This window comes from Vanessa cardui, chromosome Z, assembly GCF_905220365.1.
Source record: "Vanessa cardui chromosome Z, ilVanCard2.1, whole genome shotgun sequence".
NCBI classification, from domain to species: Eukaryota; Metazoa; Arthropoda; class Insecta; order Lepidoptera; family Nymphalidae; genus Vanessa; species Vanessa cardui.
Window position 1 is genome coordinate 5,551,220 of NC_061154.1, and position 17,078 is coordinate 5,568,297.

The following is a 17,078-nucleotide window of genomic DNA, read 5'->3' on the forward strand; positions in this document are numbered from 1 at the left end:
TACAAATTATATTTAATGACTATGAATAGATAACTGATATCTGTAGTTACTGCATACGATACACATTTCAATCAACTACAAAATAAAATAGTCACATCGTAATAACTACCATATTTACCTATCTTTACTTTACAAAAATATATTCTATATATAAATAATATAGAAAGCGACGAATTATCTAGGGAAGCGTCTTCTTAAATGTTTTATATAGCTAGAAAAAGCGAAAAGGACGATTATGTTTCAGTGAGAATGGACAAAAGGAAATACTGTCGGCATTTCAAAGAAATTTATGACGTATGAAATCCATGACTGTTATCCTGAAAGCAACCAAGCTACGCGTGCCAATATCCATCATCATATCTGACATAGTCCATTGTTACTAGAGCTTAGAGGTTTTACTATCTCTTTTATTTTATCAAATAATAATATATTTTTGTTTTTGTTCTCATTTATGATACTTTTTTAACTATCTGAATACTTAAAATTGTTTGTTTTTTATTAACCACCAAAGAAAAAATCATGACATTTTTTAATTCAACTGTTAGTCAATTATCCTATCAAACTTTTATCGTATCAATCAATTTGTATTCTTAATTTCTTGGCAATTAATAGGTTTTAGGGATGTTTTAATAGTACAACAACAACAAGTAACTAATGGTAAATAATGGTAATCTTACCCTATACAATTCAAAGGTTCAATTATTTTTTCGTTTCCAAAGTTTTACGTCTCATGGTTTAAGTTAAGTATTAGGAAAGTGATGTCCTAATTATTTACATTAACAATGTCATTTAATTTTGTAAGTGTATTAGATGTAGTATCTTTGCTTACTTCGTCCATTGTTCTTCCCAAGTAAAGATATTATCACCTTGCCCAAACTCCGCGTCGGCATGGGGTGGATCACTATCGAAACATAGGCAAAGAATAAATAATCACCAGAAATGCAAATATTGCAAATACCACAATACATACATACACTACACATACACATGTATATACATATAAACCTATGAAAAGTATATGCTAGCCTCGAACGTTCGTTACTTGAAAAACAAAGTTGAAAAGCTTTCATAAATAAATATATCATAAAGGTACTTTGAAAAGAAATTTCTCTACCTATATCGGTAGTCCAGGTATAAAATACAAGAGCATAGTACAATATTGAATAAGTTGACCTCGATAAAGTTGAATACAAAAAGCGAAACCTTAAAATAAATAATAATAAAACATTATAGTAGGGTTGAAAATGTGAAAATTATTTGACTTAAAATATATTCGTTGGTTGATTAGCGGTGTTATACTTCTTGTATGAAGGTGCTTCGCCAGCGTTTCTTCCCTTATTCTATGACGCTCACAGCTTCCTGGCAGTAAACTCCCTTCTTTCGTTACGAGCGGACGTGCATAAATCGCAACCCTGGCGCGTTATTCCGACTCCACAACGATGGTTGTTGCCGAGCCGAGTCGTACGTATAACTTTACAAACTACTGTACAAATATACGTTTGTAATAAATTAGTTATTTACATCGAATACAAATAAATTCAACATGGAAAATGTTCGATTCATATTTCATTTCCCATGTGAATTTTTAATGACACCTTAGCCTACACGTTACCTGGGTCAGTCGTCGATAAATTATCAGCCGCGTATTACGTATACACCTACATTGTAATTGTTTAACAATAAAACTTTTATTTCCCTATGGCTACTGTGCTAGAGATGTCCAGTCGGCAAAATTTATACCCGACTATAAGCGGTAGGGTAATAAAGTATCAAGATTGTTTAAACGCAGTTTTTGTTATTTGTATAATTATATTTATTACATTTTAGCGAATGATGATGCTGACTCCGAGTCAAAAACATGCGGGAAAATATTGGTGGTTTTGTCATGGATTCTGGTGATTGTTACGATGCCGTTTTCACTCTTCATTTGTTTCAAGGTAAGTCCATACTTCCTTAATTGCTGTGCGAATATATTTTCGAAAAAATAATGCAATGCGATTTTTTATCGAAAACAAGCTCAGTATTTTTTTTAAGTGATTGTTGCAACAGCGACTTTTTTGCCGAATACATTTATTTTTGAGAATATTTAATTTTCAAAAAAAAATTATATGTTAAATAATTAGTTTTTTTTTTTTGAAAAAATAAAACACCAGTATTGCTTTCACATCAAATGACTACTTATAAGTATTCTTCAATTGTCTTTTGAGTGGGAATCTGTATTACAAGTGGCTACGAAGTTCTACGAGACGCGTAATCAGTTAAAATACTGCTGAAGTTTTTTTTCTTATTGTTTCTCATTAAAGAGCGACCCTTTGAATTAAATGATTTAACATTTTAAAAAATATTTTTCTCCCTAATAAAATTTAAATTCATGAAAAACAAAATACGACTAAATAATAAAATTCTTTCAAAAGAAAGCGAGGTCTTTCGAGGTTCATTCATATGTTTCGTGTGGCTACCGCAAAATTTATATTTTTATTCGCTTTACATGTAAATGGGTCAATAAATGAGTTAAATATGACGAGTATAGGTACCTGAAGTACCCGACTCTTGACACAGTTCCGAGGTGAGGTTTCGACGTTTGAATACAGAGTAACGTCACAGAAAGCCTGACATCACATTAAAAAAATATTATTGTACTAGGAAATTTTAGAACAGTCACTGTTGTAGTTTATTGGCTGCTTATGATGCTAAATTTTGATATAAAACATTCTAAGAATATAGTGCCTCTTAAAACTTCATAAATTTTCAAGAATCAGCTATAAATAGTGTTTCAAGTGTAATCACGAAGAAGGGTTTTCGGTCAATATCTAAGTTTTTTAAAAAAAGCAGAATAGTTACATTTAGCCTTCAGCTTATAATTTTTTTATAATATAATACTAGTTGTCGCTCGCGGCTTCGCTTGTGTTTTAGGGGTGAGTCATCAGGAGTATAAAAAGTTGTCTATGGTCTTCCTTAGAGTTCAAATTACTTGACATCTAGTTTCATTACATTATGTTCAGTGATTTAATCTGAAAGAGCAACAGACACACAGACATACAAACAAAGTTACTTTAATTTTTTTAGTATTAGTATAGCATCACTTTAAATTTGTCCTATTTTTTAAATGTAAACAAACGAAATTTGGTACTTACCTATTTTACTGTTTTTATGTATGTAGCTTAAAAATAACATTGCATATTATAATATATTGTTAGCAAAAACACTGAACGTTCCTTTATTATCAAAGGAGCGTGTATATTAAGCCTTAAGGAGATATAAAGACGCTCGTGGAAGAATAAATTAGCTTTCGTATACACACACACAACCTTAAAATGTCTTTGTTTATTTATTCTATACGTGTAAGATATAATTAAAACAAAAAAATATTACAGACAATATTTACTAAATTAAATGTTTTAATTAAATTATTACTTGGTTCCTCAATTTAAATTTAATCCTTGGAAGAGGTCAATTTACGTTATTCTTAATTTTTTGTTGACAAAATTTCACTAATTATACGCATTTAAGTAACTTGAAAAAATAAATCTAAGTTATTTAGTTCAATTTATATTTTTGTAAATCGAAGCTTATATGACCATGACGAAAGTCAAAGTTTTAAATAGTAATATTTAATTCTCTACAGAAATGTCACAGATAATAAAATATTTGTTATCAAAGTATATGTTGATACGGCTCGCTTAGTATATTTCAGTTACTTTCACAGTATAATGTCATACGGTATTATGCTGTGGGGCAACGCAGCCGCTATCCATACTATATTTGTGCTACAGAAGAGGGCTATTCGCGCAATCTATAACTTAGGAGCTAAAGAATCGTTAAGGAATAAATTTAGAGAAATCAAGATATTGACTGTTGCTTCTCAATATATATTCTGCAATGTTATGTATGTACGAAAAAATATTGATGATTTCATGAGAAAATGTGATACTCATAGCATTGGTACAAGGAACAAACACAAACTTGTTACTCCTGTTACTCGACTACATAGAGTCAGTAACTCCTTTGTGGGGCAATGTATACGGTTTTACAACAGGATCCCAGAAAGCGTTCAAAATGCCTCTGTTGCCAAATTTAAGAAAATTATTAAGGAAAGTTTGTGTGCAAAAGGTTACTATACAATTAATGAGTTTATGATCGATAGCACACCTTGGGAATGAAACGATCGCCTCCTGGCTATTTCATCTCATATTAAATTGTTTAAATAATATATGAGACAAATAAAAAAAAAAAAAACCCGCCGAGTTTCTTTCGCCGGTTCTTCTCAGGTCAGGGTATTTTCTTTTCCGAACCGGTGGTAGTGTTTCAATTGACCATCAATAAGAAAGTGTAATGCTTCCATATTGAATAAAGTTATTTGAATTTGAATTTGAATTTGAATATACTGTTCCACAAAAACGCCCAAAGTGAGATTGGTTTGGTTTTGTAAAAGCATTAATAAATACACGCAAAGATAGTAAAGATCCCTAGTTTAGTGAACAAGCCCACATAGTTAGTTATCGACGTATCCGCAAATACTTCAAAATAATGCCGGTGATAAAATATAACGCGATCTAAGCATTTTTATTTTTCCTATTCGCTGATAAGCAAGCGCCTTCTTTTAAAAATGGACATCTGATTTTTCTTTCACCCCCCGCTACCGAAACAATTACGCACCGTCCGTACCTCGCAAATAGTTACTTTGTAGATTACAAATAAATTGAACTTATTTAGATAAAACTTTTACACGATGAAAGATTATAGTTAACCGTGTAATCGCCGATTAAATCGTAGAAATTTTACAAATCATTAGTACCACGATGGTAGACTACGATGTATTCGAGGCACATTTGATATTTCTTGCGTTTTTGTATTTACCAAATTTATCTCTATTCAGTTAGAGATGTTTTAATTGAGAAGTAATTGTAGTCTAAATCAAATTAACAACATCCTATAAATTTCCCACTACTGAACTAAGGCTTCTTCTCCCCTTGAGGAGAAGGGTTTGGAACGTATTGCACTACGCTGTTCCAATGTGGGGGGTTGGTGGAATACAAATATGGCATAATTTCTATGAAATTTGACACATGCAAGTTTCCTCACGATGTTTTCCATCGCCGCCGAGTCGAGACGATTTATAAACACAAATTAAGCACACGAATATTCAGCGCTGCTTGCCTGAGTTTGAAGCCGCAATCATCGGTTGAGATGCACGCCTTCTAACCACTGAGCCATCTACAGTTTTATATCTATTTCGATTTGAATTGATTAATTATGCTGATTATGAACCAATACAGTAGCATAATACTCAATAGTACTGATGTTTCAGTTGAGACATTTATCAATCCGCAACAAATAGCAACAGCAACAGTTGCTATGATATAACTGTCATAGCGTCACAAGTCTATGAGATGTGAGCTGGCGAAGCGTGTAGATTTGGAGTCTTGGCTCATTTTATTTTAAACTTTCGTGTCTCATTATCTGGAGCTTAAATGTTAATTATCTAGCGAAATCGGGGCAGATGCATTCTCTTTGTTTGTAAATATTAATTGTGAAATTTAATCTATTATCCTTTTATTGCAAAAGAAATCGAAGAAACACTTACTGTACTAATAGTGTGTAATAATACATATTCAATAAGGCATTAAAAAAAACTAAATGTTTTATCTTGATGGATATGCAACTCCGACTGAATTTCAACTTGGCGGAGCCGCAGGATCGGTTAATTAATTTTATAATACAGAACAAATTTAGGTTAATTACCGCAGACGGCTTTGTGTTGACTCGTATGTGCAAACCCTTTGACGAGTTACCCTACCGCCCTATAACAGGATTTAGCATTTAGATTATTACTCTATTCAAAGCTACCTCGATACTTTGACAATGATATACCTAAGTTCTTTATTGTATTGCTATAGTCTTGTTTATATTACTTGTAGTGCTATAGTCCATGTAGAATATTACCTCTAATAATCTAGTCCACCGTATAGTATAAACCAGTTCAATCCAGTAATGTACTGGTTTGAACCAGTTAAAACTTTACAGTTAGAGCCAAAATGTAAATGTTTATTTATTTCTCAGTTGTTATCGTACGTTTCATAAAAACAACATGTCTGTATACAATGACTTGGGAATACACCTTCGAATATCTATATATTTTGATAGGTGTCGCAATACAAACAGGCAAACATTACCTTTGTGTGCGTTACAACTTCGTTTGATATTCGACAGACGTCATACTAGTTCACTTGTGTGCGTTTACTTAATGGTCAATAGATCACTATTTTTTGCGACTCTTTCTAAGATGTGTTAGTCTATCAAGACAGATAAATAAATCAAAGGCATTCTTTTTTAGGTCGTGCAAGAATACGAAAGAGCCGTAATATTCCGCCTAGGAAGATTACTCTCCGGGGGGGCTAAAGGACCTGGTATGTAACTTTATATAAAATATGATAATTTTCTATGTTATGTTTAAGTATGAGTGATAATTGCTTACTAACTATAGGAGTGACATTTAGTACATATCAGCAAAGAAGAGATCTATCAAAGGTAGAATTATGTATTCTGAATTCAAAATTTATATTTTCCACAAAAAAAGTAGTCATTATTTAAAGAAAATAATCGAGCTCTATAATATGGACCGAAGCAATCGAATAAGATAGTATACTGTTACAGTACGTAAGAATATTATTGCACTCCATTAAATTAGACTCTACTCACCCATTACTATTGGAATGTTCAATTAACATAATGGCACCATAACAACCATGAACCTCTAAGCTCTAGATCTTTCAATCACTCATGATAATTGTTTTTCTCAGGTATATTCTTCATACTACCGTGTATTGATTCGTACGCGCGAGTTGATCTCCGAACTCGTACTTACGACGTACCACCACAGGAGGTAAGTTAAACTCATACAATAATCTCATGGAAACTGACGACACGATTTATTGGACTTATTTTTCTAGTTGACGATGTTCGTATTACGCCAAATTCGATGAGTGTTTTTAAGTGACAATCTCTCAATCAATCGATCAAAATATACTTTATTCAAGTAGGCTTTTACAAGCACTTTTGAATAGTCATTTAACAACCATTTTAAGTTAAACTACCACCGGTTCGGAAAGTAGGTTCTACCGACAAAACCGGGAAGACGCAGTAGTTAATCTTTTTCACCATTTAAAAATACAGTATGTTAGTTAATTACAATTGTATGTGTATGTAATTTATCCTGTCTGGAAGTCCACAAGTATTAATTCCACTTTTTTTTTGTGGTCTGCATAATCTTGTACCGAATAATATGCCTTCTTTACCAATGTATTTTTTACAAATGATTTAAATTTATGAAACGGCAAAGTTAAAAATATCTGTGGAATTTTATTATAGAAACGAATACAAGAAGGATTTATTAATTTTGCGAAGTCGGAAACTGATCTGATCTGGTAATTACTTCAATTAGTTTGACAATAGGTAGCTCGGAAAATATTTAATTATATATTAGCTTACACAAAGTGGTCGTACGGTTAAAAAATCGATATTTAACTGTGTCTAAATATAAGCAGAACAATGGAAAAAAAGTTTTCAAATAAAAAATTCAATTCTTGCCAACTGTGAACTGTATTAGCATTTTATTCTAGGATTATTCAAGTTATATGTGTTTAGTTTTATAGTGAACGATGTAGATTTATAAAATATTAATTTAATTTATCGTACTACAATAATTACAATACGTAAATGCTTATTATAACTGAGGATGAGATTGAAATTATTAAAATCACCAAAAGAGTCAAAATCAATTTGAAATTATTTCAAAATTTTGGTTAAATATTTTTGAAAAAAGAATCATATATAAACATTAAAAATATATGTAATATGCTTACGACAAAAAAATAAAACGGTAGAATACGTACCTTTGTAACTGTATGTAAGTTTAATATTATCATAGTATTTAATAACACAAGCTATAAAAAAATAAATCTTGCTTAACAACTTTTTTTGCACATATTAATGAATAACAATTAAATTATTATATCTTGTCTGCCACATAAAAGGGTGGGTATATTTTCAGAAGTTAACCATAATATTTGTATCGCTGATCTATTGAAATAGTATCACATATATTGTAATCATTTAAAACTTTATATTAAATATCCTATTTGAGACTAGTGTTCTTAGTTAATTTATTTCGACAAAACTACATTTAAAGTTGGGGAAAGTAGAATGAAGAAGATTAGATTTGCTTTAAAGAGTTGACAGTTTTGTTATTTTATTTCACCTTTGAGATAAAAGTATATACACATTTATGACGCTGATCACAGTCAAACAAAAAATATTCCTCATCAAAGTTAATTTATAAAAATCTTTTTGTTAAAGTAGCAAATAAAATGTAAATATGATTCTTCTGAATCTGAACTACTGATTCAAAATATAGATTCTACAAAGAACTATCGGGAAACACAGTTACCCTTGTCACCGATTTACATTTTACGATTACATCAGAATATATATACTAAATACAATATAGCATATATATTTTATTAGTATAATATAATTTAGATAATTAATGAGAGGTCGATCTTCTTTCTAGAATTTACGTGAAGTCAGATTTTGTTTAATTAACTTTATTTAAAGACCATTAAAAAGTGATTGAGCTCGCTTTAAAAGACCTTATTTGCAAATCAAGTTTTGCATAATCTAATAAAATACCTTTTATAGAGTATTTAATATTCTTACAGTTCGTATTTAAGTAAGTTTAATAAAACGATTGTAAAACTAATAAATTATTATTGAAGTATACAGTAACCTATGCTTGAAACAGTATGACCTTAATAATATACCTTTACCGACTACGTCACGCACGGATTCGATATTTTGACCTGTCCATAGACAATACAATCGATCAAAAATAATAGTAGGTGATACGTTGGTGTAATAATCAAATTCTAATACCAATATTTACTTTAAGAAGTACTAGTTATTTAAATATTTATAGTTTGATTATACATTCGAAGCGATAAGTATTTTTAAATTATTTGTTCAAACAACTACCTCAAAACCGATCTCCAATCTAAGCCATTAAGATACAAACACACCCAAAAAATTTCATCAAAAGCTACTTAGGAGGAGTTCTGTGTCTCATACATGGGTTATTATATATATAAAGATTACACGACCAAAAAAAACAGCCTTTCAATTTAATGAAATTTGTTCTTAGTGAGGTACTTTTTGTCTTTGTCATAGGTTCTGACTAAAGACTCTGTTACCGTGTCGGTGGATGCCGTCGTCTACTATCGCGTTCACAACGCAACGATTTCAATCGCAAACGTCGAAAACGCTCATCACTCCACGAGGCTCTTGGCTCAGACGACTCTCCGTAACACGATGGGCACCCGACCACTTCACGAAATCCTGAGCGAACGAGAAACTATTTCAGGGAACATGCAAATCTCTCTCGACGAAGCGACCGAAGCTTGGGGTATTAAGGTGGAGCGAGTTGAAATGTAAGTAAATAACGTAATATTCGCGTTGCTGTAAGTTGGCAAAGTTTGCTTTGTAAGTTTGGTGCCAAACTAGGGCGGGCGGACAAGCAATGATGTTTAAATATAGCCGTGTATTGTAATTTCAAACAAGCGTTGGCGTAACTCGTTATTGAACTTAATGTCTAAGAGTGTTTTGTTCCATTTAATTTAAATTAACTGCGCCTTTTATAATAAATAATTTAATTGCTCGATCAATATAGGTAACTGTAAATGCTACTTTGTTTGTCTACATAAGTCTAATTCTTTGATACGCTTGGAAACCTAAACGGCATCATGTATTATTCTAACGTATGCAATGTATAATTATCGGTGATATATATATTATATAAAGGGTCCATCGGCCACATGACAAAATCACTTTGATGTACCAATAATTATTAGGTTCTATACAAAAAGAAGTAGTGAGTTATCGACTTCAAATATGATATGTAGGCCACGTTTCATCGTACGTTCGAATTAGATCCTTATTATTAAATAGATAAGCTATATATTTGATTAATCGCGTTTATGGTGTCCAATAATTCCTAGTTTTGAAATAAGTGTTCGGCCACACGTCATTACAGAATCAATAATGCTGACGTTTTTATCGTACTTTATTCGCAGTAAAAACGCAACCTTCGAACTATAGGATTTATAACTTTGTATTGAAATCAAACACCGAACCCATTATATAAAAATGTACTAAAATATTTTAGTGGATGGAGACATTGTAACATTTATTTGAAGTCTAGATAATAATCTAAGCTTTAAATAAATACATTATTGCGATTGAAGTACTTACTTCTATACTAGTACTTAATATTATTATCATGTTTGGAAAACAGTGTAATTTTGGATATGTTTAAAAGCGAAAAAAATCTATCTATTTATTTTAATTTAAAAATATATTCATACTCGTTTTATATATGTTTTATATTACGATAAATAATCATTAAAACTTTTTATCTCACATCAAATGTGTTTAGCAAACACACGCTTAAAAATTGAGAATATGCTGAACTATAAGTGTTTGACAGCCTCTTTAGTGTAGAGGCTGGTTTTAATCGTGAGTCAGGCTAATTTAAGTTATGCAGTTTTCCCTTAGAAAATTCTCAGTACCAGCCCGAACTCCACCCGGATATGCCCAGTAGTGCCTCATCAGGCTATGAAAATATTTTCTATTATCATCAACTGGGACATTCTCATACGTCCTACGCAGATTCGTACATGAGTCCATTATTATTATTATTATTTATTTATTTTTACTCATATTATATTACATTTTTAAATATAAAATACAAACATATGTATAAAATATATTTAAAAATATAAAATACAGAGGCCAACCAGTGACGGGAACAGGGTCTAAGCCACCGGTGGTCAGGGCTCCAAAGAGAGGAACTTCCTCACAATACGCGCCGTGCCGAGGAGTACTGCCTTCTGCATCAGGCCCTTGACCCAGCTGTCTAACGAGAGTCTCTTAAGATGTTGGTCGAGGCTCTTGGCCATTAGGCCATTCGCTGAAACAACTATCGGCACAATAACTGCTGTATCCACATCCCACATGTCGACAACCTCGCGAGCTAAGTCAAGATATTTTATTTGTTTATCCTTCTCAGCTTTCACGAGATTCTCGTCATGAGGGATGGTGATGTCAACAATTATCGTGCGGCGCTCTGACCGATCTATCACCACTATATCAGGCTTGTTGGCGACAACAGTCCTGTCAGTGATTATAGATCGGTCCCAGTACAGTGTGATATGACCATTCTCGAGAACTGGGTCGGGCACATACTTGTAGTATGGTACCTCTGATACCACAAGACCGTATCGAAGTGCAAGTTGTTGATGGATAATCTTGGCCACTTGATTATGTCTGTGCAAATACTCTCCGTTAGCAAGACGAGAACAACCGGAAATAATATGTCTAAGGGATTCGCCCGGAGTGTGACACGCCCGACATATGTCCACCGTGCCATCCCTCACAATATACCTCCGGCAATTGTTCGTCATGATAACTTCATCCATAATCGCACAGACAAAACCTTCGGTTTCACCAAATAGGTTACCGAACCGTAGCCAAGATACGGACGCCATAAAGTCCACATCGGGTCCATGAAGGGCCCGATAGAAGCGTCCATGTAACTCCTTGCTCTTCCATACCTCCTTGCGGTTCTCAGTACTTAGTACTACAGGTTTGTGCCAGTTCTCTTTGCCTAAAGAGAGCGGAGTTAGTCCCTTGTCCATTGTAACTACATCTCGGTGCATATCCAAGTCAGTGTGTAGAAAATACTCCCTGAGTTTGTATACCTCACGGTTATGTAGGGTCTTGGCATTTAAAAAGCCACGGCCACCACATCTCCGTGGGATGTACAATCTCATCACCGAAGACCGAGGATGATGCATTCGATATGCAGTCAGCAGGACACGGACTTTCCTATCCAAGGCGTCTAGTTCTTTTTGAGTCCACTTGAGTATGCCGAAAGAGTACATCAAGACCGGCATGACCCAACCATTGAAGGCGCGAACCTTATTGCCACCTGATAAAAGACTTTTGAGTACCTTTTTCAGGCGACCAAAGAAACGCTCCTGCAATGATTGTTTCATGTCGGTCACATTGATGCCTAACGCTTCCGACATACCCCCATTATTATTATTATTATTACTACCGAAGGATGTCAAACGTGTTTTATTTATTCAACCTGATTGATAATACATATGGGAATTTAATGAGTAATTCTTTAGAGTATATTTCGATACGTTGACGTAATTTGTATTCTGTTATAAGTAGAGATCTAGTCATTTACGAGGGCACGTCCCATATGTAAATTATTATCGACTTGCATTCTTATGAGTAAGTGACGCTAGTGGTTATAAGTACTAGTCTTACACACATTAAGAACTTTGTCTTAGTGTGTGTGATACGATCGAGAGTAAAAACAGCAAAAAATCTACAAATATGGACATAAAAAAACTTATTTTAATAAAAAATAATAATGTGCAGAGCCTTTGGGAGATTATAGATCTACAAGGCGAATCAAATAGCAATGTAATTTCTATTATTATATTAACATTAAGCTAAACCTAATGTAACTACAAGCAATGAAGCATAATATACAAACTAACTGATGATGACTATCTTAAATAATACGCGTACTTTTAGTGATAGCTCTAACAAAAACAAAATATTTTGAATTACAATAATTAAAATTATTTTTTTAAATATTTTATTCCCCGTTGACTGATTGTAGTTCTGTGCATATAGAAGGCAAAATAACAGGTCAATTCGTCTAGATCTTACAACACGAATACAGTTACTTCGGAGACGAATTTCTTAACGCAAACGGCATATCATTCCATTGTGTCTTTTGTAATCCAGAAGAAAGGGATGACGTGAAAGATATTCGCATATTTTAAAAGGAAATTCAAAAGATGTTCACTGCTTGTTACTTGTAATGAAATGTTTTTTTATATGAATGAACTAGTGACGATAAATTAAAGTTTTATTCATAATTTGAAACGTTGTGAATAAACAGACTGTAAAAGTCTTACTGTGGATTCAAGTTATTTCCGCCACTTAGTGGTAAGCACAACATGTACAACATACAACATATCGTGGCAGAATATCATTTCAATTTTATCAATTAAAATCAGGCACATAATGATCGATTATACGTGCTCTATCGATCTTAAATGTTGAGTCGTAACTCATAATTGATCATAAATAAAATTATTGTAATTTCAGTAGTTCGGGATGGCCAAAATAATATTATCGTTTTACAATGATGCTTCAATGTCTCTATCTTTTGTTAGAATGCCCCGCTATCGTCCAATTGTTTTATAATGACAGCTCTATCATATTTAAAATAAGAAATAGTGTTACATGCCAGTATTAAATGCTATGCCATATAAAATAATATTAATTACAGTTTTACAAATTATTGATCAATTAATTACAAATATACATATAATACATATATACAAATAATTGGAATTAAATATAATAAAGTAAATTCAATAGCTCCTGCTATATAAATAATATGCAATAATAATGTGATATAAATTATGATATAGAATCAAATGTCATAAAACCGTATTGAAGGCTAATTTTACTCTCGTAACATTATATAATATAATATCAGCAAAGACGTCCGTTTGCCCGTTCAACTGCAACGTGCGATGGCGGCTGAGGCGGAGGCGGCGCGTGAGGCTCGAGCTAAAGTAATAGCGGCGGAGGGCGAGCAAAAGGCATCGAGGGCACTCCGCGAGGCTTCTGAGGTTATCGGGGATAGTCCAGCGGCTCTACAACTACGCTACCTACAGGTATCATATTATCTAGCTTATTTAATCAATACTTTGTTTTTGCACTTTACGCATTTATACTTTGTAGAAGCAAAACAAATCTGTATTTAAATCTGAATTTAATTTCAATAAACTATACTTTCATTTCACTAAAGGAAATAATAAAATATTTTTATCATCATCATTATCAGTACATAGTATAAAACAAAGTCGCTTACCACTGTCTATCCCTATGTATACTTTGATCTTTATAATTACGTAACGGATTTTGATGCGGTTTTAATAGATAGAGTGATTCGAGAAGAATGTTTTTGTATATAACACATGGACAATATAGTAAAGAAACACTTATAATTTTAGAAGTTTCTAATGTTATGTCGTAAACAAACTTAAACCATTTCAGCATTTCACTCGAAGCCACTAGTAGCAAATAAAGAATATATTCAAAAATTTAATATTATTTTATTACAATATTTATTTTTTTACAGACACTGAATACAATATCCGCTGAAAAGAATTCGACTATCGTCTTCCCGCTCCCCATCGACCTTTTGACATATTTCCTAAAGGCAAAAGAAGAATCTTAAATGTATCACAAACATCGCTTCATCACTTAACAACTATCGCTACTTCATGGAGTAATCGAATATATTAATGAAACATTTATTGTAATCTAAATGAATATTAGTAAAATTAATACAAAACTTAAAATTCCTTGCTGATTTAGTTTTAGTATAGAATTAGTTATATCGATCGTGTTTTAAATTTAAATGTAATTTTAATCCTTTTCGCACTGAAACACATTTTTCTTAAACGTATTTTTTTAATTCAATAGTAGTAGTCATGTAAACCAAAATATATTTTTATCACCAACAACGCTTATTCTTACGCTATGTCGATTTTATTTGATAATTTATGAAACAATAAAATTGTATGTTTAAACTATAGAATCAAATATTAAAAACTAGAAAATCATACGGAGATTAAAATATCAATATCATATTTGAAAATGTATTTAAAATAGGTATCGTAGCATTACACCTAATTATATTAAATAATGCTTAATTATTGCTAATCATTAATCGTTACAAATAATATAATTAAATTATATACTTATGATTTAAAAAAAATATATTGTTACTAGTATTTTATGGAAATAAAATTGTCACTTTATTTATTCAATATTATTAGTTGGACGACAATTCTAAATTTTAAATATAAGCATTGTATTTTCTATATAAATCATCGTAACATATAATTTTAAATGTGGACTGAAAATTTTTATTAAACTTACGAAATGAAGATTTGCTTCGCGGAATTGATAGAAATATACTACATATATTATTGACACAATAAATTAAACATTATTTATACATGACAACTAGTCGCCTATTAGGGAAACTTAATAATTGATATAATAATGTTTTTATTATATATTTTACCAAAACAACATACAGTTTTATATTATTTTTTATCTATTTGTACTAAAAATAACTATGAACAGAAATGTATGTAACATTAAGAGGCGGATTTCAATGGTTTTATTCGTAAAAATACGTAATTTGACTATAATTAAGCCGATATTTACTAATTCCTGTAAAACATAAGATTATGTTTAAATTGAATGCACATACGTGTAACAAAATACACAACGGCTTATGTATATCTATCTCTCTTTAACACTAGATAATGTAATCGTAGAGGGCATATGCCTTTGTACAGAAGTGGATTACACTCACTGACTTTAATTTTTTTAAACATCGAATGTTTAAATATCTCTTATGATAAATATTCTGATTTCTTAGTCTTACTCTTTTAAGATCATTATCTTATAAAGGTAAAGAAAAAACATTCTTACAGAGGTACGGAACCCTAACATTTTGTAATCAATGACTAAAAAAGATATTTATTCCTCCGACAGTATTCTTGTCTATAATAGAGGCGACTTTATTCCAATATAGTTCCAAGAAGGACTATCATAAACTGATACTGACACTGATAGGAATATCGTCGTAAAATATTAATAATCAAAAACAATACAACTACATGATATCCGCCGTTTAAATAAATCAATACACATAAAATAAAGTTATGTTGATCTTTGCTATATAATATTTTTCGTGTAGAATTCAACTTTAATATCAAATAAATGTGTAATAAAATAAATACGCAATGATTACGAATTGTTTTTTATTAAAGAATACCTTAATATTATCTTTAATATATTATTAAATATATTATGTACTTTAAATATAATATATACCTGTAATAATATTAGAGTGTCTGTTTGTAATATTAAAATAGCCCTTTTTTACTCAATGCATATGTATGTTTACCCGGTACATATACCAAAATATTTTTTTTTACAATTTTTGTCTGTCTGTCTGTCTCTCTGTTAATCTCTGGAACGGCTGGACCGATTTTGACGGGACTTTCACTGGTAGATAACTGATATAATAAGGAGTAACTTAGGCTACAATTTTTTTTTGTTAAATTCAAACGCGTACAATGTCGCGGGCTCAGCTTGTTAATAATAATAATATACCGAATAAATATTGGACAACATCACATGCAGTAATCTGACCCCAATGTAAGTAGCTAAAGCACTTGTGTTATGAAAAATCAGAAGTAACTACGGTACAACATCTTTTTCTATTAATTGTTGCATGTTTGCTCACTACGAATAACAACATTATTTTGTTATCATAAGCTTCTTTATACTTTATCATTTATAGGAATATACGCTGGCTCTTAGATTAGTATGATCGTTGATCTATCACGACATTATCTTACGAAGTATAAAGCTCAAAGCTTACGACATCAAACCCTAACTTTAATACACCAAGCTTCAACTTTCGTAATACCGATCAAAGCCAGATATCCTAATCAGTTCTACTGGAAGCTTATTGGTTGCGTATTACGTCATAGGATATCATCGAATAATTCAGATTAAATTCATGAAGATTCTGATCTGTGTTTCATAAATATATTTTAATAGAACATCATTTTAAGTGAAAGTATTGCCATGCATATTAGATATTTTAATTTAAATAAAAGGCTGGCTTTAATAAGTAACTATCCCCAATGGTGGGGAATGGATTTAGGTACCACCCACTAAACAATCATTCCATCACCAAATGTCAATGCTATTAATAATATAGCCGTACAATAATTTTAAGAGTAACAAAGGTCACTCGTATGACCAAGCTATACTAATATCATTACGCTTAAACCGCTGAACTGATTTAGATCAAGTTCTGCATGGAGATAGATTTG

The 17,078-nt window shown here is 31.6% G+C and overlaps 1 protein-coding gene across 2 annotated transcripts; it reads left to right on the forward strand.

The window, feature by feature from the left end:
- Positions 1-1,370: 1,370 nt before the first annotated feature.
- LOC124543416 (band 7 protein AAEL010189) lies at positions 1,371-15,981 on the forward strand. Of its 2 annotated transcripts, none has more exons than XM_047121633.1 (7): positions 1,371-1,461; positions 1,828-1,937; positions 6,335-6,407; positions 6,801-6,883; positions 9,223-9,482; positions 13,643-13,823; positions 14,291-15,981. In XM_047121633.1, the coding sequence occupies exons 1-7, from the start codon at positions 1,440-1,442 to the stop codon at positions 14,387-14,389; spliced, it is 828 nt and encodes a 275-aa protein (XP_046977589.1). In that variant the 5' UTR covers positions 1,371-1,439; the 3' UTR covers positions 14,390-15,981. The 2 variants fall into 2 exon arrangements, with proteins under 2 accessions (XP_046977589.1, XP_046977588.1); XM_047121632.1 differs by lacking the exon at positions 1,371-1,461 and adding an exon at positions 1,630-1,753.
- The last annotated feature ends 1,097 nt before the right edge of the window (positions 15,982-17,078 follow it).